Source organism: Anticarsia gemmatalis, chromosome 13 (genome assembly GCF_050436995.1).
Source record: "Anticarsia gemmatalis isolate Benzon Research Colony breed Stoneville strain chromosome 13, ilAntGemm2 primary, whole genome shotgun sequence".
Taxonomy (NCBI): domain Eukaryota; kingdom Metazoa; phylum Arthropoda; class Insecta; order Lepidoptera; family Erebidae; genus Anticarsia; species Anticarsia gemmatalis.
In genome coordinates, this window is record NC_134757.1 from 6,605,994 (window position 1) to 6,632,044 (window position 26,051).

At 38.8% G+C, this 26,051-nt stretch overlaps 1 protein-coding gene across 8 annotated transcripts in view; it reads left to right on the forward strand.

Moving 5' to 3' along the window:
* The window catches only part of shep (RNA binding motif single stranded interacting protein alan shepard), a 108,965-nt gene that overhangs the window by 74,259 nt on the left and 8,655 nt on the right, over positions 1 to 26,051 (forward strand). For 7 of the 8 annotated variants that reach the window (XM_076122226.1, XM_076122224.1, XM_076122223.1 and 4 more), the window contains 4 exons: positions 14,743 to 14,976; positions 24,569 to 24,837; positions 24,921 to 24,979; positions 25,715 to 25,839. In XM_076122226.1, coding sequence (XP_075978341.1) covers positions 14,743 to 14,976; positions 24,569 to 24,837; positions 24,921 to 24,979; positions 25,715 to 25,839 — 687 coding nt within the window. The remainder of the gene's footprint in view (positions 1 to 14,742; positions 14,977 to 24,568; positions 24,838 to 24,920; positions 24,980 to 25,714; positions 25,840 to 26,051) is intronic. The other variant, XM_076122225.1, reaches the window with a different exon arrangement.

Sequence of the window (26,051 nt, forward strand, 5' to 3'; positions counted from 1 at the left end):
ATTTGCAGTATTACCTTCGTAAATAATAGAGTCTAGTCAGTAACCAGACTGTATCATAACAATTAATCAAAATAGAAAGTTTAAGATTATTTCAAGTTGCAAATTGTTGGCATTACGATGTTATGTTTTATCGTTTACAAGCTCGCAAAAGTTCGCAACAACTCAACGAATTACCACGAAAGTTTAAGTAGACACCGAGGAAGGCGCTTCGTACGTAACATGAATAAGTTAAGTAAATTTTATATAGCAGATAATCTGTTCAACCATTGTTCAGGATTGTTTCATTCAACTAACCCAAGTTTCATCTCTACTTCTTTCTCCGTTCTTGGATTATTATGCTCCAAGGAGAATCCAAATTATTAAAAATCAAGTAGTGAGATAGTAAATAAATAAAAAGTTAACATTTTTAGTTATTCGTTAAATATAAATTCACGTGAAAGTCGCGTCATTAAAATTATAAATATTTGCAAAGTGCATCTGCTTTTGTGTTTTGTCGATGTATTTATAGGGGCGAGGGCGGCGGCCGGGCGCGGGCGACGACCGCCGGCGCCGCGCCGCGTCGCGGACGACGCTGCTCCGCACCGCACTACCGCCGCCGCCCGCCCAACTCACTAAACTTGCCCCCACTGCGTTTGAACCCAACCCATTCTTTACGTGTTCTCTTTCAGACAAAACAAAATAATACATGCTTGTTTATTGTGATAGAAACATTCGTCATCCAACTTTTCGTTCAAGGCTGGCCATGCTGAAATTTATCATCAGAAAAAGTATCTAAGTAATCAAGTAATTTCCGTTCATCTTATCTTACAATGAAACGGTCGCGCCCGACGTGGTACAAGGGTCGGATTAGCATCGAGACAAAAAAGGATTATAGCTCTTTTTGCGCTGTCGTGGTTTTTAGTTAATCAAGTATAAATAAGTATACGTAGGTATCTACAGTTCGTTTAAGATACCTTCTGTAATAAATCGACCAATCTTTGCCGGATTATTAGGTCTGCTATCAGATAAATCGTATTAATGTTCAAGTTTAATTAACTGAAATATAAATATTAAATATTCTTAATCGAGTGTCGCAAATCTAGCGACCGAATATCTATGGTAATGACATCTATAATAATTCGGTGCCAGCGAAATCTACGTTTCACGACGAGGTTATCTGCGAGAATTGAGAAATTTAGTCAATTAGCTTCAGGCAATTATTACTATCATTTATATTTAAAACTAAGTGTGCGCGATACTAGCAACCTATCATATTGTGTGGGCGGATGGACATTACAAAACGCACTCATTGAATAACTGTATTTTAAATCATTCGCTTATAATGAGTCATTACAGTTTTTATATCGTGTCTGTATTTGCGAGACGTCATTAGGAGAAGCTGTCGACAAGGTTGAGTATTACCAGTTGTCTAGGAGCTCGGAATATATTTCACGACAGCACGGAGGACATTATTCGGCGGAGTCGCATCATTAGTCAGTGTCCGCCTCGCATAAGAACCAGATGAATCGATACGTGACGACAGAAAGACTCCGGCAGTGTATCAATATCCTAGACGATGGGGTCGCTTAGGCGCAACGTGCATACAACTCGCGATCTATTATTAGTCACTGAGACGCCGTACTTTTGAATTGTGGTTTGTGACTCATTTTTGCTGCGGTTAAAATGTAATAATTATAGATCGGTTTGCTCGCAGCACAACGTAGTGGAATTTGTTTTGTCATAGAGATTCGCGTCCCCTTGGACATAACAACCGTGCTGGCGATGCGCTACAGCCAGTCACAGCCGACTGTCTGACCTCTACGGCGCGCGAACAATCAACTGACGCATTGTCTACCTCTATTTTTCAGTTTACTTTTTACAAACATATTGGCAAAGCCACAGACTAGAACATCGTAGAGGCCAAAAGTTTTAAATAGTTTCAAAATACTTCAACTTAAAGCACTGGTTATAATTATATATTGTATTTGCCATTAATTATTATTTCGAGTTGCAGAACTCTACATAACATACGTATATAGTTTCTTATTCGTATCTTCATTTTTATATAGTTTGCATATATGAATATATGGACATACGCTACGTGTATATCTTAAGTTTCCTTCCTACAATAAGTTGGTTGATAGATAAACATTTAAATATCCTGATAAGAACAAAAATAATAAAACATCACAAACAATGTTGCAGCATTGTACTGCATCACAGAGATAAGTGCTAAACGTTAAATTTAATATGAATATGTAGATATATTTAAGATAATTCTACCGAGAATTTTCTTGGCGTATAAATCTTAGGATGTTACGCTAAATAAATTAACAGGCCCCATCCTTCGCAGAGGTCGGATAACATCTGACCAGATTTATACGGGCAGATACTAAACGTGCCGTACTAAATAATATTGCAATTTATACGATACTCACGTTAATATATTGGAATAAGCGTTTGGATATAAGATTTTTTTACCATCATTAATCAAAGATTGTTCGCCTATATATTGATCCTAGAATAAAACATTCCGCTACGCTTTTCAGTATTTGTATGTTTCAAAAACAAAAAAGGTTTTGAGTCTGTCTTCTTTTTTAGGACATAAGAAAAGAAAAGGCCTAAAACTGTAGAATTGTATATTACACGTACTTATTTTAAACTCTTGTCCCATTTCACCGCTGACTAGGTAGAGTAGATAGGATAACATTTGTGTGTATTGCGATAACATTTGGATTAGAGAATTAAACATTCAATATTGAGGTTTAATTTGGGCAATGTCAACGTCTCGGAGAAGGAATTGCGACGGCATATTGCGGTCTAAACACCCGTATGATTGGAACCCTCCATCCGTATTGGATAATCGCCATTTGCAATTCATGCCTTCAAACGGTTAAACGTAATATGTGTTCAAGTTATTATATCTTAAACGTAGCTATGTTGTTCCACTGACTCGTCTTGCAAGTAAGCGTATAAAATCCCAAGGCACTTCGTAAAAACTAGAAGATTACGTCGCAGTGCACTTTTCGTTACACGAAAGCTCTCGTTTCGACGGTAGACAGTTTTCGCCTTTTCGTGAAGGGGTATTACGACTATAGGTACAGTTTTTAAGATTCGAAGTGAAAAGCTCTTTGCTCTAATAGCATTACAACTCTGTTGCCTTTTAACAGAACATTTTATAGAGAATTTTGACAAGTCCTCCGAGTCCGGTTCACCTAATAGTTGTTAAATTCATTAGCTATCATAATGTAGACTACACTTTTACAGCTAGCATTAACTTCTCCTTTCACGGATCCTGGTAATTGGCTATAAGACGTAAAACGATTACCTAAATGCGAAATCTTTTTCTCTCCCAATCCCTAGGCTATTTTGGTTGCGTTTTCTCAATTTACTCGCCAGTTCGGTAAACGAACTCCAAAATTGTGAATCAGACTTGATTGAATCGCAGTCGTGCCCGCGGGAATGGAGTTATTTTCCAACCTATTTCATGGCACGTCGTACGATCGACAAGTCTCACAGCCGTGCACTCGCTCGCGTTTCATGTTTGTACCCTCTCGAGAAATTTCTTTCAGTTCATTTATTTGTTTGGAAACTGTTGTTCCACTCACAACACCCATATTTGATGTGGGTACATTTTTTATGATTTGTGAAACAATTGCCTTTGTAAAACTTTCTCCTCCTTTCCATAATTATGATTCATTGCACGTTGTACGGGTATAATGGTTTGTTGTAATATTATAAAATGTGCAAATGCGTAATAACAGTAGGTTTTATAAACTAAAAGTTGCTACAATATTTCGAAAGGTAAACAGAATGGTATCGTATGAGGGATAATCGCGAGCAATAAAAGAGCTCATTTGTGTTACTCGTCCAGTTGTTTCGATTCACGTTGCTCGGACAATGGGCAAACGTACGCACAATGTGGCCCCATCGTCATCAATCAAAGTCCCGCTGGCGGGCGCCCCCGCGCCTGCCCCGCCACCCCCGCCGCTCCCGCCCACGCACCCTCAGCAGACTGATTTACCCCTTACATTACAAGCAAATGCACGTCTACGTAAATACTAACTGCGGCAAATTGAAACTAAAATAACAACTACCGTACAACTAAAATAACAGCTCGCTGTAAAAGTAAAACAACAACTATTCGTAGACTTACTAGAATGCATTAAGATGTAAGGAATCCGTTTGAATTGTATCTTTATTCTTAGGTTTGTTGTGAACTTTTCATGTTATATGTTACGTAGCCAAGATATATATTACGTCATGTTCACTGATTCATTCATTGTTATCGGAACATATGGAATGTAGATAATAGTAGATGTACTTAACGAGCCATAGATATACATATGCCTATTTGTTAGTCATTCTTACGTCAAAACTGATGTTTAATTAATTTCTCATCCACTGAATACTCATATTTAGAGACAAAAGGTTATTTAGTGTGCAGGCCCTGGGTCGTTATGAGTATTTGCGAAGGTAAAATGCATGATGGTCCCCACATGCAATACAGTGCTACACAAACAATACAATGTCAAAAGGAGACAATCAGCAATCATGCGTCATCCCCGTGAGATTACTCGAAACTTCCAACTGCGTAGTGTACACACAATACTGTTTGTAACATCGATCATTTGTACCGGCTTTTTAATAGCACGCATTGTGCTATATTATTTCATTAGAATGACTATAAATTACAAAAATCTTTGATAGAACAAAAAATCACTCGAACAAATCAAGAAATTGTTCAAACCAAGCATCTAAAGTTTTCAGACGCCCTGAAATTGATTTCGATTACGATAATTCTGAAACGGACAACACGTGAAAATGTAGTAAACATACATTTATCTAAAAGTATAAAATTCAGTAAGTTATAAACTAGGTAAATGTTAAAATTATGTCATCAAAAACATTCTGTAAAAACCTCAAGTCTCGCCGTAAAAAGTTGTGAGATCTATATAATACCAAGTCGATTAATCTATTTAGTCTCTACTTAAAGGACCTTCTGTCTTAAGTTATTACGTATGTTATTATCATGCCAATTTTAAAAAAATACCTCTAAAACAAATAGACCGACCTGGCCATCGCATGATTTGATTATTAGTATGTATCACCCTACACAGCACGACGAGAAGTTAATGCTCCTGAAATGTTAATGGCGAATTTGTGTTCTTGCGATGACCAAGTCGATCTATTTGTTTCAAAGGTATTTTTTTTTTAAATTGGCATGATAATAACATACGTAATAACTTAAGACAGAAGGTCCTTTAAGTAGAGACTAAATAGATTAATCGACTTGGTATTATATAGATCTCACAACTTTTTACGGCGAGACTTGAGGTTTTTACAGAATGTTTTTGATGACATCTCACTTCTTTTTGTAGAGCGAATAGAGCAAACATAGGTCCAATTTGTATGGAAAGCCGTATTTTTTTCATAATTCAACATATTTTCCTATGGGAATGTTGTTCAGTTTCATGGGCTAAACACCCTTACCCGCCCTATACCCCCTCCCGTTATGTCTCATATAGTAGATACATATTTACACCTATTTATTTTATTTTCTACAGAAATAATAATTTAATTCATTAACTGCAAATGTAACCTTGTAATCTTATACATTTATATGGGATTACAAAGTTATTGTTGCAGTTGGTGTATTTAGAAAACTGGACCGAAATTAGAAAATATTGAATTTTTCCCATGATTAAGACACTAAACCCTATTTGTATTCTAAATTTTAAGCTTCTAAGTCTGCTAGAAGCACCTTAGACTTTTGATGATCGGTGAGTCAGTGAGTCAGTGAATCAGTGAGTGACAAAATTCAAAATTTTAACAAGTTGTCATTCTTAAACTACTGGTTCAAATTGACTGAAATTTTAAATATACCGTGTTTATACAATGACTGATTAGTTGCTGAAAATCCAGGCTTCTTGTTTTATCCACTACGAAATTATAGGGGTGTCAAAAATAGCCCGAATTGCTTCGAGAAAAGGATGTTACGGCCGTGCCGCTTTTTTTTTGCTCGACTTGCGGGGGCACTTCCGTGCCCCCAGATTCTTTAATTACTGTTAGCGCCGGTACCAACTATAAATTACGCGTAATAAAACTTACTCGACTTACGATTAAGACTGTTAAAGATAATTTGTATATTGTACTAATTGTGTACAAGGTGATAAAAGTAAAATAATATTGTAAATTGTAAATCAAAGCGGGGGTGGTTGGCGGACGGCGCGCTACTCATTACCATGTGGCAGTGTGTCCAAACAGGCTGAACTGCGGACGTCGCGTGACTCGCCGAGACGTTCCCCCTTCATTACCACTTTAAATTACACTATTCAACCCAAACTATTATATTAAGTAAAAGGAATTACAATACAAAATACATTTCTTAGAAATTTTCTATAGCCATGTTCTAAATTGATTGCTGCAGCTAAATTATGTAAAGTAGATGAAATGTTTAATAGAATTATGTCTACCCGACTGCTACAGTATAACTGCAGTGTCCTAGTAATTACATGTAGAAATGAATTTACAATAATAAATATTGATATGAATACAACAATTTTATTGTTAGTTTATCTTATTGCGCATATTTCTCGCTGGTATGTTGTTCCAGTTTGTATTGGATATGAAGTTGGACATAGTTCTGCGAATATTAAAGTCAAATAAAATACTATACACAAAATACATATCACAATAGAGAGAGAATACCATTGAATTTATTGTATAGTACGCAGAATTGGTAGATTTTTTATTTTAACAAGACTATTTAGGTCTCCAACTTTTATGTCAGAAGATACATTGAAAAAGGCTCTCAGCAGCTAACCATTTTATTTCCAAAGATCCTTACTTCCAATGGGTGTTCTTTGATAGAAGTTAATACCTTACATAACTGACTTTATAATTGTACTAGCTCCTTAAAAACCTGTTAGACCCATATATCAATCAATACTTAGAAAGGCAGTACGATATCAAAGATACCGCTTAATATTAAATACTGTAACACGTTATCAAGGCACTTCGTCATGGCTAACGTATTCCTATTTGAATAACAAAGCATAACAAAAGATCCTAATCGTATTTGCGTTTGCCAGCGGGCCGGTGCACGGTGTAGAAATATTCAATATGGGCACATTACATGTGACACCCGCTCGCCGGCCGCCGCTACACCCGGCCGCGGGGGCGTATGATTACAAATCGATAACTATCTGTCACATTTTGGCTTACTCTTACACATTGTTGATCTAACCATTGTTGTACCCAATAGTATCTGTTACAACACATTTAGAACGCCGGTAATCCCAATCAGCGAGGATTCCGTCATTTCCGTTTTGTTGTGGACCCTTATCGCCACGTTTTTTTGCTCCCCGTTCAGGGTATGGACAATTTGAAATTTTAAATATAAACATCTGCCGACAAGAGATTCGTTGATCTAAAATTAGATATGTCAAATTCAACACCGTTGGCATTGATTGCAGCTTGTTAAGCATCTATATTTTCAGAAATTAATATTCTTTTAAGAGTTAATTTTATTTTTCAAGAAGTGTGTTTACGAGTTGTATGTTGTTTGAAGTACCGCTGAGTTCATTGGCGAGTTTCTGATGTGTAACCTATTTGTTCGTGAAATAGTAAACAAAGACTAATATTAACGACTTCTGACTCACATCTGATGCACATGCCGAACAACCAATGCGTTTATGGAGTACGTACAACGATGTATTTGATCATTCTTAGTTCATTGAGTTTAAAGGGTTGAGGCTTATGGGTGGTTATCGGCGATCAGTGTTTTAATTCGATCTCCTCCTAAGACCGTAAATGTTTATCTTGAAAGATATATTAGTATAGTGGAGAGTCGTTTGTGCGGTCAAAAGCCAGATTAAGTCAAACTAAAGCACACTGTCCGTTATCGATGTTCTTTCAGAAAAAGATGAATTAGATTGAAGAAAACAGAAGTAGTTGAATTAGACTTAATAAGGCTAATCGCGAGAAAAGCAATGCTAACTTTAATATTTTGTTTCTTGGATTTTCTGTGAAGTAATCACCACGACAGCTGTTACAGTTTCATGAAACAATCACAAACATTGTAATCGCGAAGTAAGTGGGTAGTAAAAAGCGAAGTCAATTATGAACGAACAACTACACACGTTTCACCAATTTATATCACTAGCATGTCAATGAAAGTAATGAGTAATTGAGTGCAATTAAACGTATCACGCCACCCGGTTCCACTGCTACAAAGAATTTGGTGTATTTGGCATCAGTAGGAAGAATGATTAAATATCTCCTTTACTGTACATATCTATAAAATAATGCAAACTACTCGCATGAACTTGAATATTATTTATTGTATTGACACAGTATGTTGAGTGACGTACACGATATGCCTTTCAAACGATCGCTCTATTTGAATTCTGAGCTGCCTCTATTGTTTTAGGATTTCGTTTACTAGCTAATATCCCTATTATAGCTATAATGGCATAACCGTGTCGGCACTCTGCTGTCAATATAGAGAATTTAGATTAAATCTCACAAGGCGCTTTTAAATATCCACCCAGATTACAAATAAAATTGCAAAACAATTTTGTAATGTTACCCCTATACGGAGGAAGTGGGGTGACGCCGAAAAGATCTTTTAAAATTAAACATTTCTCCTTAGATCATTTTTTATTTTGACGTTTTGATTACAAGTTACGAGCCTCCGAGTCGTTTGTCCTTGTACTGTTGTAACTCTCCTATTAAAGCATTTTACATTACAAAAAAGAAAACAATGTAAAGAACAAAAATGTAGGTACAGTAGGACTACTCGATCTAGTATATTTCTTTTATTATTCTCCATCCAGACGGGATAATGTTTGAGCTCGATTTTGGCTACGTACCATATCGTTATTTATAGATACTACACAAAGACAAAGATTTTTTATGGGCTTAAGTTAAGTAACAGTCATATTCGGGCGATCGTCGCAGGCTCATTCTTCTCATAGTTTGGCGACACTATTACGGCATTCTGCACGCGAGTGAACAATAAATCAGCCTCGGGCTCTGCAATGTATTCTGCATGCAGGGAACTGCGCTTCCTACGCTGGCAATTATTACTCTCTGTACGAGATTGCTAACTTACCAAAACCCCTAGCTGTTGTATAAGCTTTAGCAGCTAGTATTTTCTCTTCGTTGGGCTATTATAATCATCCTTACGTATTTAAATGATCTAAAAACTAAGGACAAAGAAAAATTGTACCTTACAATATACTTTGATTGCGGACGCTACGTGAGCAAACTTTAACGATAACATTGTCGAGTGATCGTTACCGACGTTCTGAAGTAGCCATTGAGGATCGGCCACACAAAAGTTAGAAGAACTTTGGCTGTGTATAAATGATAACTGGGAAGCAATAAAATGTCTGCCTGGATTGGATAGGAACTGGCGCGCCTGTGTGCAAATGAACCGGCGCGGCGTACGCCGAAGGACGCGGCCGCATTCCGCACCGCACCACTACACTCGACATGACACACATACCTACACGTACCGTCACTGTGTGTGTGCAACAACACATTAACGCTAAAGTACATAAGGCACTTTTGCACTATGCCGGTGCTGGCGTTACTGTACCGCTAGCGTTGTGGAATTCCTTATTACGATGCAACACGTTGCATTCACAAAATTGTTTTAGAACTGTTATGCTGTTAGTCGTAAGTCGTCTACGCAACGCCCTGCCTACGGTCTGCACACGGTTGTTGTCGAATATTTTATAAAAAATATTTGCGTTCCAGTAATGCATAGGTACATATTATAAAGGTTGGTCCACGCTGAGGCGGCAGATAGAGACAAAACGGAATATCTGCAAAGCGGAAACAGTTTAATCACGCAGCATGTACGCTGGCAGGCGCTAATCTCGCGTCGCGGGCAGCCGTCGCCGAAGCGAATCGCATACAAATGTGCCGCCAGTCAGAGCAAAAACTGCTGAATAATATCCCCTCACAGTTGTACCACTCGTACGAGCTTTATAGCACACATAATAATGCAGTCATGGCACGCTCTATGCATTTTACAACCACGGAGAGCTTTATAATATCGCAGACTTTTAATGAGAGAAATATAAGGTCGGTGTCGCCATATTCGACACGAACAACAAACGGATCAGTACTCCGGCTCAGGTTGCTGGCATGTGCCAAGTGCGTCACTGCCACGGATCGGGTGACATCACGCCGCTTGCCGCCGCGAAGAAATGTGCACCTCGTTAGTCGTACTACTTATTAGTCCTTTTGTGCCACTTTCCATGATTCACTTAGAACAACACCGCTATGTAAAATAACTTGCTACTCATTATAACTGAAGCAATCTATCCAGGCGTACTAATTCAATTATTATCAGCTTTTCGAACAAATATGGCACAGACAATAAAAATATGTGGTAGTATTGCAAGCATTCAATAACAATGATTTTTCCATCCATTTATGTACTTACTTACGCTTAACTTAATGACCTAGGTGAGATAAAATGTTTTTTTTACCAAAGTAAATAAATAATAACTTTTTTACATATAGTTCGGCGAAATTGCTAAGTTGAACGATACCAATCCATGACTCTATAACGCATGTCCAGCCATTGAACTTAACATTGAGTATTTCACCCAAACTTCAAACACTCAGACACACTGAGATTGTATATATTTTTGCCACTGATATCCTTATCTAGTTCAGCAAGATTTATAAGCTAAGAAATGTATAGAGTCCGTCTCTTAATAACCGAGCCACTATACCATAACTAATCACGTAAGATAACAATGTGAACAATCTCAACGACAGTAGCATAGTACAAATTATTTACATTGCCGACGTTCTAACAATTTTGGAGCGGTATCCGGAATTCAGGGAAGACAACTGCGCTCGTCATCGTGGCTTTGTTTGCGGGCCGCTGTGAGCTGCTGGTAATCAGAGGAGGCGGGAGGGATTAGATGCGGTCGACGGCCGAGGGGCGGGGGCCAAAGATGTGACTGCGACTAGTTGAAATGTCTGGCGGCTTCTAATTTACGGAGCCGTCGCAGCGAAGGGTTGACCTCGTCTGCTCATCGCCCACTCTGTTAGGAATTTCACTTAGCCTTCACAGCGCTGCCGTCTTAATTATAATAATAGGATTACGCCCAATTACTTCTTGATTGACTATTTGTCAATTGATTGCTAGCTTTGCCCAATGGCGGTCAAATTTGAAGGCTAATTTGAAATCTGATAAAGCCTTCCCACTTTCCGGTTTAAATCAGTGGTCGACCAACGCTTTTATTTAATACTTACTTTATTTGATCCCAGTCTTTCTTTTCGATGTCGAGGAGCAGCTCGAGGGACCAATTTTATTGCCTCTTATTGCCTAACGTTTAAAGTGTAGCACATTAAAGTCTATACGAACATCGCTGGAAACGAGACTGAGGCTAAATTGAACAAGCCAATGTGATATCCGTGTGTAATTCCATTAAACGAACAGTGAAATCTCACTAGAGGCACTTTCGCTTTAAATAAAGGCGAAACACAATAAAGTCATGAAATGAAATAAGACACTATCCCGTTCCGAATTGAATTCGATTTTGATTCCTTGCCGTATCGAATTTATGTCCATCGAAGTTTGAATGGACAATAACTTTGTTAGTGGAACCGAGTGATCTTTGCAGAGAATTATGGCACTAACTTGAAGTTGCCACTTATGTCTGTTACTTATTCACGGCAAGTTATATAATTTCCTGAAACATACCAGTCCGACATGTTGTATGTAGGCTACATTCATGAATAACAATCAACTTACAGGTAATGAGAAATAGGTGCCACCGTAACCACTGGCAAGATTATTTAATCTAGGTATATTCTTAATTAAACTAAGATCGAAAATTTTAAAAATATATTAGATATGAAATAAATTTCCGAAAATAACACTAATAAATACATGCATAGTTTTTTGAACAATTAATTGCACTTCATGTCCCTTGTTCGTGATACCTTAAAAATAGGTTATAATTAATAACAGCTTTAGTATAACTCAATTTCCTTCGATGTTACAGCAGAGAAACAAACAGCTAATAGAATATAGGTATTAACTTAATTGCCAAATTGGCTTAGAGACAAGAACGTTATAATTTGTAATCTTCACCAATGTTCCTAATGACACCCTTTATCCACATAAGTAGAGAACCGCGACCTCGGTAAAACCGCTGAGTAAATATATATTCTCTTGGCAATTGGAGTACTCATGGGGCTATAGTTACAGGCGTGTCCATTCCAGATTAAAAGCGGATCTTTAGTGTAGGAGGGGGTGGGGAGGCAGCAACAAGCAGGCCGGCGGGCGACGAGACAGTGCCGGCGCGACCCGCAGACGCCAACAATCCCACTCAACATAAAACTAAATCTTCTCAGAGTCACAACAAGAAAACGCAATAGCTCTCAACAGAAGACGACGTGAACACTGGCTCGAGTATCAATTCTCTGCTATTCGGTGCCGCATTTGTGTTTTCCTCACTCTCGCTCGCTACATATATTTGACGATTGCGCCTGCTCTACGACTTGAAAAATAAGTACGTGTCTCTATCTCATACTTTTGCTTACGTTTAAATAATGTATGTACAAACTTTGATTTATGAGTGCTAGTGGATTTTAAAACAAATCTCTTATTTGTCCCGTATTAACCTGCGAGGAATAATCCAGGTAATAAAATCGTAAGTAACGGGTACTAAAATCACTCCTTGGGCCTTATGATACAATGTAATGTAAAAATATAATTTAGATTGGCCAACTTCTGAAGATTATATTCAAAGTCATTCACATAGAAGTACTAGATTATAAGCAATATTTCAAACCTCTTACTATAAAACTGTGTAAAATTCAACACGTCTACTTTTCCAACGACAAAAATATATATTTTACACTAATTCCTTGTCAGTGCCCCCACGCACCCTAAGCGGATTGCCAGCTTATCGCCCTACAGACATACTCACCTATTTTTTTCAATAGCAAAAAATAGTTTTAAAAGTATAAGAGCGCTACTTACGGAGAAAAAAAAAGGGACAACAAAGCCCTGATCCTTGAGGCTTTCCTAGTGGGTTTTTCGAATTCCGTGACTCAAATAATTAAGTCCTTAGATGGGGGTCGCCGGGTGAAATTATACATTGTTATTGCTACTATAAATCTCATTTTGGGAGAACGGACTCGCCCGGAATAACAAATAAAGACAATGAAATTTCATATCACATCTCACACGACGGCGCGGACGTTATCACTCGGTTAAAATACGTATACACTGCACACATTATGAGTTATTATCGGTGAATAGTTAAATACGACTACAAAGTCGCTACAGGATATAGCGTAAAATTTCTATTACGCATAATGATGGCTCTACTATAGCGTCGTTAAGCAGAATTGCACTGGCTAAGCGCATGTTACAGAATCGTCTACCTGAAGACCGTTTTTATTATAATTGCGTTTTAATCCTTCGTAAAACAAATTATACCTATGTGGTATTTTAGCAATTTTGTATATTGCTGTTCGTTATATCCTATTATATTGGCAAGATTTCTATGTGTATCAATGGTAATTTACAATCCTTGTTTATAATTTTCTTTTAGTTTTACAGTACTAGTTAGGCATTCGATTAATTAAGACTGCTTGTAGGTAAATAAATTTACTCGTATATAAGTAAATAAGGTAGTCTCGAGGATGGTGACACAGTATGTAGCATGATTGTGCACATTTCCATGGCAATACTTTTACCGTTTTCTCGGCTCTGACAAATAGAAACCTAACAGATTAGAGACATCGTCTTTACAGATCTATGTACACACCTAATACGTGCATGTGTAAGGTATTCTAGACGTTTGCGAAAGTCTGCAGACACGCTTCGTCACGGCTCTCGGCGCACACTACAGATGCCAATCTGTTATAGTCATATGTCTACGTCAGTGTCGTGATGCAACCGAATGGCGGATCCTTAGATATGTGCGCATCTCGGTACCTGCATCCGTCTTCTATTCACAATATTTATCTATTCTCGAGAAAACTTTTCATAAAGTGAATGTAAAGGAAACGTATGTTCAACATTTATAGTCAGCAATGTTCATAATATAGGTTACACACTTTAATCGAACTACTGAACTGAAAGGGGCTAACACAGAAGTTTGTAAATTACTTATGTTTGTACAGATTAGGCGTAACTAGCGTTCTCCATTACTGAAAGTGTCGCGGACACGTTGGCACATTGAGTATAAACTATTATAGAAGCGAACGGGCGCTTTGTAGCAAAAGTTATATCCACATTCACGTTAACTTTATTTACCAACTTTATCCTGCTGCTGAAATAATTGAGTTAGTTGAGATCGCTCTAAATTCGATTTATGTAACTTCATAATAATCTCAAAGACATAACAATAGACTGATTATCACCAACACATCCTTAATTTGAAACTATTTAGTTAGATACTCGAGTTTAACATTGGATATAAACCTGATTAACTACTTGCTCTTAGTAAATTATAACCGAACACAATTTTGACGAGATCTTTGCCACTAAAGATTGTCAAGTCGTCGCTCCGTTCATCGCCATTTAATCATCCTTTCCTGTTCTAGATTAGTACTTAAATTAATTAAAACCTAAACGCAATGAATGAGAACAATTCAATTCAACAATAAAACAAAAATGAGACTCGATTTAGACTTTTCAGATCTGTTTAGATGATAGTTGTTGCTTGTAAGTTGATGTTTATTGAGGTGTTTGTGTGTCGTGTGTTACAGAGCAGCGGCGGTTGTCGTTCAGCGAGTAACGCGGGCGTGGGCGCCGTGACGGTCGCGAGCGCAGGCGCGGGCGCGGGCGGCGGCGCGTGCGCGGCGCGCATGGCAAGCGCGGGCGCGCAGTACCGCGGCGGCGCGCAGCAGTGGGCCGCGGCGTACGCGCCGCAGCCCTGCCGCTACCCGCCGCCCCAGGCGCAGCCGTACGCGACGGCGCCGAGCCCCTACACGCAGCACCAGGTACACACTCTTATACTATCACTACTACAAAACCTCATTTCAAACATTAACAAGGATTAAAGGCTAAACCATTCTCATCATAGAGATTTTACTATAAAACTGCACATCACTCTATCACGTTCCATTCTACTCATGTGAGATAGATAGTAACATATTTACCAACAACTACACCTGTCTGATTGTATTCAAATACTTATTCCTTTGTTAAATAAGATGGCCAGGATTTTTAGACTACATGAACTCTACTTTTTTGTGTCCTAAGCAATTCTGTTACCTAAGTGCTTAACATCGAAACAGTTATTTTCATTCCAAATGTTAATTTTAGCATCAACGCAAGTGGTTAGGTTTTGGACCTATTAAACACGATATTTGAAAACCTAAGAAATGCAGTTCTTAGAATTAGTGAAGTCGCCAAAGTCCTTAAAATGTTCCTATATCTTTAAGGACATTAACACTGTAACAATTGAGTTGAAAGCACTCAGTTATTTAGTTGTGCTAGACTACTCGAGTCTTGTATCAAATTAACTCCATTCCGAAATTGGAAGCTCCACAAAGTTAAGCTCTTGTCAACTCAGCTTTTAATTTAACACCCCTTATGTTCGGCTACAACTAATTGTCCTGTCAAGGCTGCATTAATAAACGTCCGAAACGTGTTTTGGCATTTCCTCATAACCAGAACGTGGTGAGATCAATATCAGCAGACGCCACAGCCCACAACACAATCGCTTGTGGCTGCTTTGAATTTACCACAATGCGTTGCGGACTGCGGTCAATTTTTTACATTGTAAGACGTGTTGTGTCTTTGGAATTTAGTTTACCTTAGAATAGTCACGTCTTTTTCCATGCTTTGTGCTATTATTGTTAGATTGGAAGAGGTTTAACGGATAATCATCTGGATGTGCTCTTGCACCTAATGTGTACTGTACATGGTAAATTTTATGTATATTGTTCCAAAATAAAGAATACTATAATTGAAACTATCTATCTATACCAATTCTTATAACTATAACAATTTCTGAAAATACCTTTTAGTAAATCAACTCTCTTATGAGACGAGACCCATCAAATTCGCTTGAGACGCTCCATTCAAATTACTCCGCACAAAAATAATGGCGGTACAAATGACGTACATCAATATCGCACCACCCTCATCCTCTCGTGACTAGGACGCAAGTACACCATAAATAAAGTAGAATCTTTAGACGGCGCCATCTTATGCATGTTCTAATGAGGTGTGTTTAACTTTATGATCGGATTTACGAGCGGCGCGCCCGGTGGTTCCGCTCGCTGCCGGACCACGACCGTTTCCTTAACATTGTGAAACATTTTGCTTTCAACCAACTCACTAATAACTAATAAGTGACTGTTAACAGTGTTAATCTCAGTTTCCTCGTGTAAACAAACCAAAATGGAGTTTCTAATTGATAACTCTATCACGAATATTGAATTTATGTTATCAATAAGCGCCGAGCTAAAGTTGGCAAGTGGCAAACCGCTGTCCCCGACTCCAGATAATAGCTACGTTGCCTACGGCTCTGGACTGGATAATTAACCGCGAAGTCGACGCGTTGACACCGCTCCATCAATTTCTACGCCCGCCACGACGGCTCTTGCTCGTTATGCATTACACACAAACAATATTATGTGATTAATGTCTTCTCGGAGCACTTAAAACAACACAACTAGATCATGATTTGCATAAAACTAGTTAATTTACAAGTAACTGCACTATATTGCTCGGCACTGTACAATGTACTTGCGTACGGGCGCTACGCTACAGGATATTACGTATAGTAAGGAAAATTTGCGTACACTCTACAGCAGTTGGTGATTGTAAATTAAACCATCGGCTCCTGTGAACTATGTAAATATACTATAAAATTATACATTATTTACTCGACGATTGCTCGCCAGAAACAAAGTAAGCAATCTTACATTTTATTTCGTTTTTAACGTCAAAGCAAAAACTGTAGGTCCAGAGATGGTGTCGTAAATATTGTTAAATGTTGTTTGTCAGCTAATCAGAGTTTGTATGAAGTGTCGTGGAGCACTCGACAAAGTCTCGGTCGGGTGTTTACGAGGCAGACACAAACCAGATGTTGGACAAAGAGCGTGTTCGTTGCACCTCACCACCCTCCCCTCCACAGGAATCTCGTAAAAGGAATTTCTCGCGCCCTTATCGCTTTTCGAAATAAAATGTAGCTCCCCGCGTCGTACGTGTTTTATTACAACGCGTCTCCTTCAGGATTTATCTCATGGTCGCCGCGCCGATGCTGAACTCGTTTTTTTACATTGGGAAACATTTGAAAAAGAACCTCGCTTATGCGATTTGCTTCGCTCTTGTTTCTTTTTCTTGAGCAATTTTATTTTGTCTAGGAATAAATAAGTACACTTTCTCTTGCAGTTAACTCCTATCTGATTTGCTTATTCGTCGGGAGTCTTTAAGAAAAATGTCAATTACTCCCAAGATCAGATTTATAAACAGTAATAAAAGTTTATCAAAACGTATTTTTACGTACAACCCTTTTAGTCCATACAAGATGAATAATGCCTTTTGACCAAAATAAAAAAAAAACTATTTCAAAATAGGATGTATGCTTGTGGATCCATTGTTAAATAAATATTAAATAAGTTAGTATTTTGTCCCAGTTTTTAGTGTAACCCGACTTTGATCGGACTTCCCAGTCCCCAGTTCGTAGTCGTAACATATATCTATGACTGGTTGATTAATGACCGGAATATGTCAGCTGTCGGGGCTGTCACAACTCCGAAGCTTGTTAGATTCATCGCGCCCCTTCCCAAATATGGCAGCCCTAAATAGAGGTTACATTTTTTAGTAAAGGACCCAACGTTTTTATCGCAAGGAGTGACAGAAGTGTCTCTACTCTAATACTCTAATGCGTTTTACGTCCGAGGCCTCCCTAATCCGCCACAAGAGTCCTGTAGAGATCCATCCGGGGCTGCTTTGTTATTTTTGGTTTGTATGTAGAGTACAAGATATTAATATTTGGTCGTAGCAAAAGGTAGAGTCGACATTAAAGCATCCATTTCTCTCATCGTTTGCCATTAGAGCCGTACTAGCCCATACCTACTTCACTTCCTAGCGGTTCATTTTCACACGCACGCACTCAAAGATTATGCTGATATATTTAAATGTATTCGCGGCGAGGAATTTTTTGTAAATGAAATTACCACATTTATTTTGGAAGGTTTCGCTGCCGTATAATTTATATTTAGGAGATCCTTTTTCAATGTCGAACAAGGTAATACGAATAACTGGGTCTATTTTGTAAATGATACTGATTCATCAATTACTTGTAAACGGTCGATGGATGCGTCCGCGTGATACTGTGAAACATCCACAGGAAGTAAATGTAAAATTTCGCTATTATCTAATCGTGTAATGTGCATGTGTTGAGTGTTGTGGGTATAATAGTTTATTTCGGTACAATGGGGCAGAGTGCGTCCCACGTGTACGTAGTACAACCCTCCTATATCTCGGGGTGAAAGTATAAATAAACAAGGCTTGCTGATATCTGTCATCCGAGGAATTAGATTTATTTCGGCTCTGGCGGAAGGTGAAGGACCCTAGCCCTCGTGAGCGGCTGCCGCGGAAACATATTATCGTACTCCATTGACGTATATTTACCCGAATGCGAAAGAAGGTTATTATATTAAACATTATGCGTCGGTGACACAATGTTGTTTCCTTGTAAAACACATAGAAATGTATCTACGCATTTACATTCACTTGTGTTTCTCTCCTCGAGCCCATATTGAAATTACTGATAAATGAGTTATAAGGGTGCGTCCACATCTGGCGAACGTGCCGCGAATGTGCAGGTCGCAAGCCGTTTGCGAGCTGCCGGCGAGCTGCGCGCGTGCAGTCACGGCAATAGTTTGGTGCGCCTCTTTAGCGCAACTCATACAAGGCTCGTATAAAGGCGTGCGCGCGGCGCGCGATCTGCGCGTACTCAATCCTCGCGCTTACAGTTCCATTTACTGGCTCAGTACTTTCGAAGATGTCGGACGACACTAGTGCTTTTAATATAATTGCTGCATCATTAGCTATTATATTACTGACTAGCTGACCCGCGCAACTTCGCTTGCGTCACCTAAGAGAATGGGTCAAAATTTTCCCCTTTTTTGTAACATTTTTCGTTGCTACTCCGCTCCTAATGACCGTAGCGTGATGTTACATAGCCTATAGCCTTCCTCAATAATTGGGCTATCTAACACTGAAAGAATTTTTCAAATAGAACCAGTGGTTCCTGAGATTAGCGCGTTCAAACAAACAAACAAACAAACTCTTCATCTTTATAATATTAGTATAGATAAAAAGGAAAAAAAAGAGACAACGGCGTTAGGGGTGCGGGGATTGAGACGCGGGTGGAAGGAAGACGCGAGCCGCTAGCGCGCCGCCCGCGCGCTGATCGCGTACGGCGCTTAGGTTGCGCGTGAACTGCGCGCGGGCGGCGCAGGAGCGGCGCTCGAACAAAATTGTACGCGCGCAGCTCGCAAACGGCTCGCGAGCTGCACATTCGCGGCACATTCGCCAGATGTGGACGCACCCTAACATACACATGATGCATTATACTTTAACACTCGTTATGTTTTTTTTATATTTAACGTTCAGCAAGCAGTAGTATTGGCCCATGAATTATATCAGGCGCCTTCAAAATAGTAATGTAAGTTCCATCAAATTGTTTTTATGCGGTTGAAGTACAGTCTTGGGCGGCGAAACTTGTCCAATATTGTGAACTATAGGTCGGGTCAGAAGGCACAGCAAAAAAGAATCATTTTTCCCTGTAGGGTGGGCATTTTTTTTGTTGAATTATGTTAATGTTAATGTTGGTGTGACAGCGGGTAAGTCCGCTACCGATATTTAAATTCGACCATGCCAGTGTTCTGAACCATTTCACAGCGAACGATTTTATTTTTGAGGTTCAGTATTTATTGTAACCTGAACAATGTGACAAGCTTTAGTATAATTTGTACGTGGAATAATTACATTACTGCTTTGTCCAGCAATTTTCAGCCAGCAATTAGTAATCAGTGGGAGAGAGGCTAATAGCAATAGGTAATTCATTTTAGCCGTCCATCACGGAGCGAGCCTGCCCACTCACGAATTCTCGTTTCAGTTATTTCGTACCAACCCTATTTATCTTTGCTGGTATTCGTATTTTTCATAGGTAAGTTATGTACTAGGCGATTAACAACACCTGATTTGTAATTATAGAAGAATTGAAATTTTAAAAAATAATCATTGGTGTTTAAGCCTTCCCGTTAACCTTCTTGAAGAACCGCTGAAAGTGTAACGCGAGTTGAAAGACATTTTGATAAAGTTTTTATTTTGTACAACATGCCCAAGTATCGCTGGCCAAGTTGACAAACATTCAGAGTTAAGCTTTATAACTGTGGTGTGACATGGATAATTATGTGCGTTACATAAGGCTACACCAAGGCATGTCAATATGTGGCCAATCTAACGATTGATCAAAGACGTATATGATATGCGTTTTAACAAGACGCTCTGAATAACAATAAATAGAGAGTGGTTAGTAATGACAATATCACAATCTAAATAAATGTAGGCAGTCATCAAGAGAACTGTCTCGCCGTAGTAAATGGCGAACGAATTGATCGATTTCCTGATTGAATCGACGATAAAACAAATGGAGTGCTCAATTTAAATAGATTGAATGGGATTTATGTTTCATTTCGTGAGCTTCGGCGTGAATCAGTCGAATTCGGCTGTGTGAATTCATCGGCCACCGCGAGCACGCCGGCACCGCTAGCCGCGCGGGCGCTTTAAAATTGAAACCGGAATTCCATCGTTTATAAAACTCATTATAAAATTCAAACGGACCAGTTCACACCAATTTCATGTTCCTAATTAAGGTTGAGGCAACGTGCGATACGTGCACGAGCGCGGGTAGACGTACAATTGTAAATTCGAGTGCAGAACAGTTACAGTAGAATGTTGTTCAGTTTGCGTGTTCGCCGACCATGTGACGTTGGCTGAGGCACGCACGCGCTACGCTATCGAGCCGAGACCAACTGTTGAGTGCTATCTCCCACCCCCTACACCATGCCTTTGAGACTCTCCGCGCCTCTCCCGTCCCTCGTACGCCACGCTGCGAGTGACGTCATCGCCACAGTCATATGCTCCCACTGCGTGAGTTCACGTTACATCATTAAAATTTACTGTTGACAAAATTAAAAATTGTCTGATACATTGGCACGCTGATTGTCACCTACAGCTTGATATAATTACAAATATTTATTCTTGTCAATGACGTTTGTCAGAATTCAAGTGGCAATGTGGCAAATATTAATGAAGTTCTTCTTAATCTTAGTTCACTAGCGTTGAACTAGTGAACTAAGAATATTTAAACAGCAGAGTATAATTTGCAATATCTTCAGTGACTATATATTAACATCCACTACATACAATCTATTAATATTAACAAACTTGAAAACAAACACAGTTAAGAAGAAACTTGTTAAAATGTTGTTTTCACTGGAAAAAATAGTCACAATAGTAAGATAACGGCACCAAATATTAGTAGGTATTATTGGCGCTTTTTGTATAATTTTTGTGAGGGTCGGTTATTATACTCATCTTCTCGGATTTTCACGACTTTCCCCATTACTCGCTATAAAACACTTATCTTTCGTCACACCGATCTTTATGATTCAGATATAAATTTGAACTTCTTTCTGAGACACTCGCATAGTTCTCGCGGAAAAACCCTTGTGAGTGAAGGACTTCTGGAAAATAATTTATAAGAAATCGTTTGTTCACAAAACATGCCAAAAGTTTCCACAAAGACAGCACTTACGTGGAAACTTTGAGTAAGTTTCGCACCGTGATGATTACTTGTCATGAACTGTCTTCCTGTTTCACTCAGTGACGTCGCCTCTCACCTCTTCGCATTTTGAAGCGTTGACATCTGTCGAAGCTAAGCCAGACTGATTGGAACTTACTTGTCGCGAGGATTTCGAGCTTCGAAGACACGGTGTCAGCCAAAATGTAGACTTAATTTGTAAAAAGTACGCACCGCGTAACCTTAATTTTGACATAATTTACTATTATGTATAATGTAGCGGAACAAACAAAATGTTACGTAGTAACACATCGGAATTTATAAGCTTTAACATCAATCAATGAGCTCGTAAAAGTCACTTACTGATTTTGTCCCCCACATAACAGTACAACGAATGTTTCCTGCTATCCGTTTTGGCAGACGGATTGGTGATCGTCGTCTGATGTTATCAATACATGCCGGACGCTGCTGTCCGTCCAACTGGCATAATCCCTTACTCGGCACCAGCAGGAAGTGTCGGGCTAGCCTATTCACAACCGAGACACGACAACGACAATTTGTTTCAAGCATTTACAAAGCATAATAAACGCCTAAATCTCGGTCACAGTTACAGCAGAGTTTCCGTCAACAAACTCAAAACATGGACCGAAGTGTAACGAAACTTTGGGTGTTTCGTCCCGTGAGGACACTGCCCTGACTCACTTAATTACCCATCCAAAATTCCGAGCAGATAATAAAGTTAAATTGAGTAAATTGCACAGGTGGCCGACGTTATGTGAACTCGTTGTAGACTACACAGTTTTTAATAGCGGTAATCGGACATTTTTCCTTTTTAACTGCCACTTAAATGATGTCTTGTTAACAGTGATCTTTACATCTGTTAAGTGCGTCAATTATATGTAACAATAATAACATCATTAAATGATGCTGTTATTGACGTCTGTCCTACTTTCACTAAAGGTTTTTTATTTGGAAATTATCTACACCTTTTATCTTCTGGCAGATATATGTAAAACACAACAGCGATAGTGCCCCGATAAATTACATTTTTAATAATATTTCTACAGCCAGCTATGAAAATAATTAATATTAACAGTGGGTAATATTTACGAAAGCTGTTTACACAGTTTTCTTTGGTATATAAATATAATTCACTGCTGTCAAGTAATAGGTATTTAAAAAAACTGAAAATCATCCTCCATGCAAAATAAAAGACAATGTAGAGCGGGTATTAAACAACATAACCAGTTTATTTACACGTTCTCTCGTTATCAAAGCGTCGTCGGTGGCGTGGACCTATAAACCACGTATTTTGCTAATTTGTTTTTATGTTGGCGTATGTATCGCAGCGGTGGTCGTTCCGGCAGTTAACACAAATTGGTCCAATTACCCTCGTCTACTACCCAAGATGCCAATTGGATTACGAATCCAAATGCGTTCGGCAAAATGTCATCCTGCATGCGCTCTAAAAGTAAAACATATATTATTCTACTCGTCGAATTGTAGAGTTCCAATGTCGATTGAAAAATGCAGTTAAAAACAAAATATCCGTGATTCATAATAATATACAACGGAAACACTATGCCACTATGGGCACAGATGTAACTACAAGCGTGATGAGTTGTTACGTCAACGACACACACGGTTTATGGGATTAATATGTTAACTAAATGCAAATAACAGAACCAACCACGTAGACAATATTGTAGGCATTGGAACAGACGTAACACATGACAAATTACACTTGTGTTACAGTTCATTTTAAAATCAATATATTATTTCATCGTAACACGTGGTGTAATGTCTCGTTTAATAGTTAGTCATTCTATAAGATTATACCAATCCACGTAATCAATTCCATGTTCATGTTATCAACCGGTCGTTTCGCCGTTTATGCGATCATGTATACAGCTCTTACGACACATTCATTAACGCTTTCAAGTTAACTACTTGTTTATTGAACCAACATTCTATTTCTATATTGTATAAGCCTCCTCGTTAATCCAAACTAACTGTTCATCCATTAACAAATTGTAGCGATACCCAAACACGTGCAATCGGTACCGTACCGTTGGCTTTCTTAACTCGGCATCGAGCATGCGAGTCGATTAAGGGTGCGTGCTCTGAATCGGCATGCGCTCATTACTCCTCCCTATTCATTACTCGCCGACTAGATAACTAATAGCCTACGACTTAACGCGTTTCACTCAGAACAGTTATTTCAATGAAGTCGCCTACGGCGGGGCCCCGCCGAGCGTCGCTCCTTCCTTCCACGCTACTTCCACGTATGCGAGCGAGGAGCGTGCATATTATCACTTTGATCCGGTGGAAATAATCGTTCCGACTCCGCGTTACACCTTCACTCTGATCACGTGAATTAGAATAGGTAGTCATCATCGACATCATTTCTTGATTGTACACGGAATATTGAGTTTAATGAAACATGGATTTCTGGTAAACCTATAAAGAATTTTTATTAACAATTCAATTCAGTGAGAGTCTTCATCCAATTTCTATTATGTAATCGTCATTAATTTTTTCTACGATTTAATTTATTGCAGACTAGATTAGTAGTTGCAGAGTCAATCATTGTAATCACTATCATAAGTATCAACATTTGACAAAAATATATTTTCATAAATTAATAAATGATTTGATTTTGATTTCAAATATTATTTCTAACCACACGACTGTACCATATTTTCCTCCATTCTACAGGTGCTTACATGACGTAAAGTGTAATATAGGCGTTAATATTGCAGTTTTCGGGCTCTGGCATGGGCGGCGGGTGCGGCGCGGCAGGCGGCCGGGTCCCGACGGCGGCGTCGCCGGCCAACACGGCGTCGTCGTCGTCGTCTAACGGCTCGGCCAACGGCACGCGCTCCACCAGCCTGAGCACGGCGCCGCCGCCGCCCGCCTCCTCGGCGTCCACCACGGGCGCGGCGGGCGAGCAGCTCAGCCGCACCAACCTCTACATACGTGGCCTTAGCCAGAACACCACCGATAAGGACCTTGTACAAATGTGCCAGATGTAAGTGTTATCACTTCACTATCGCGTATACCCCTACATGTGTCAGCTCCAGTTACCGGTTTTAATTGATGCTCTGTTTCCAGGTATGGCAACATTATTTCAACAAAAGCAATATTGGATAAAAATACGAATAAATGTAAAGGTAAACAACATTCATACCCGTACGTCCTCTTTTACACTGTCATAGCAGTAACAATGTTATTATCTACTACATGTAAACTACTTATAGTTATAAATCTGTGCATAGATATCTCACGTATGTATGTAAAATATTGTTTTACAATTTATTACTTGAATAGATTTGCATTAATACCGACTATTCGTAATTGAATTATTTAAAACAATATTAATATTTTCTAGAATACCATATACCTACCTTCATTAAACTAATCCATCTATGGTGAGACTTTTTTCCAATATATGCACGAACACTAGATACATTCGATTTGATTCATATTTATTATGACATTCTCATATTTATATAAATGTTTATTTTATATACCTGTTGTTTTTCTAGTAGATATATTATCATGTTCACTATTATATTGCACCTATAAGCACAGATGATACTAAAATATATTATTACCTCGATATGAAATATGCACAGTAATTTTAATGTTCATCACGATGTTAACGTTTTTCGATGTCACATTTCCATCACGCTACTGTCGAGTAGGCAATATACTCGCGCTCATTAGTTACATATCAGATGTATGTACCATAGCTGTTCTTTCTTTGGAATTTTAGATATATATGTTTCAACAAATAAGAGCAAGCATGAGTCATCGAAATTATGAAAGAGAACAATTTTCTTACGCTGCCAGAATCGGCTAAGGTAACCCTTTATTATAAAATGTTTTCACTTTTGTTTTCCCAGGTTACGGTTTTGTAGATTTTGAAACGATCGCGTCGGCGGAGGCTGCTGTTAAAGGATTACAAGCCAAAGGTGTTCAGGCCCAGATGGCTAAAGTGGGTATCTGGTTCCTGCGTAGACTGAACCGTGTACGTTGTGCATGCAAGTAATACTATTATGACTAACCGCCTGCTCCTTGTCCGCTCTATCATCCCATCGTCTACTGTTTCTGCTCCTTCGCCTTCTGAGAACCAAACGAACACTAACAATTAACTCCCTTATCCCGCTCCTTTAAGTAATTAATGTCCAAAAGCCATTAAACAGAACGGTTTGGCAACTGTAAAATGAAATGTAGCGCAAG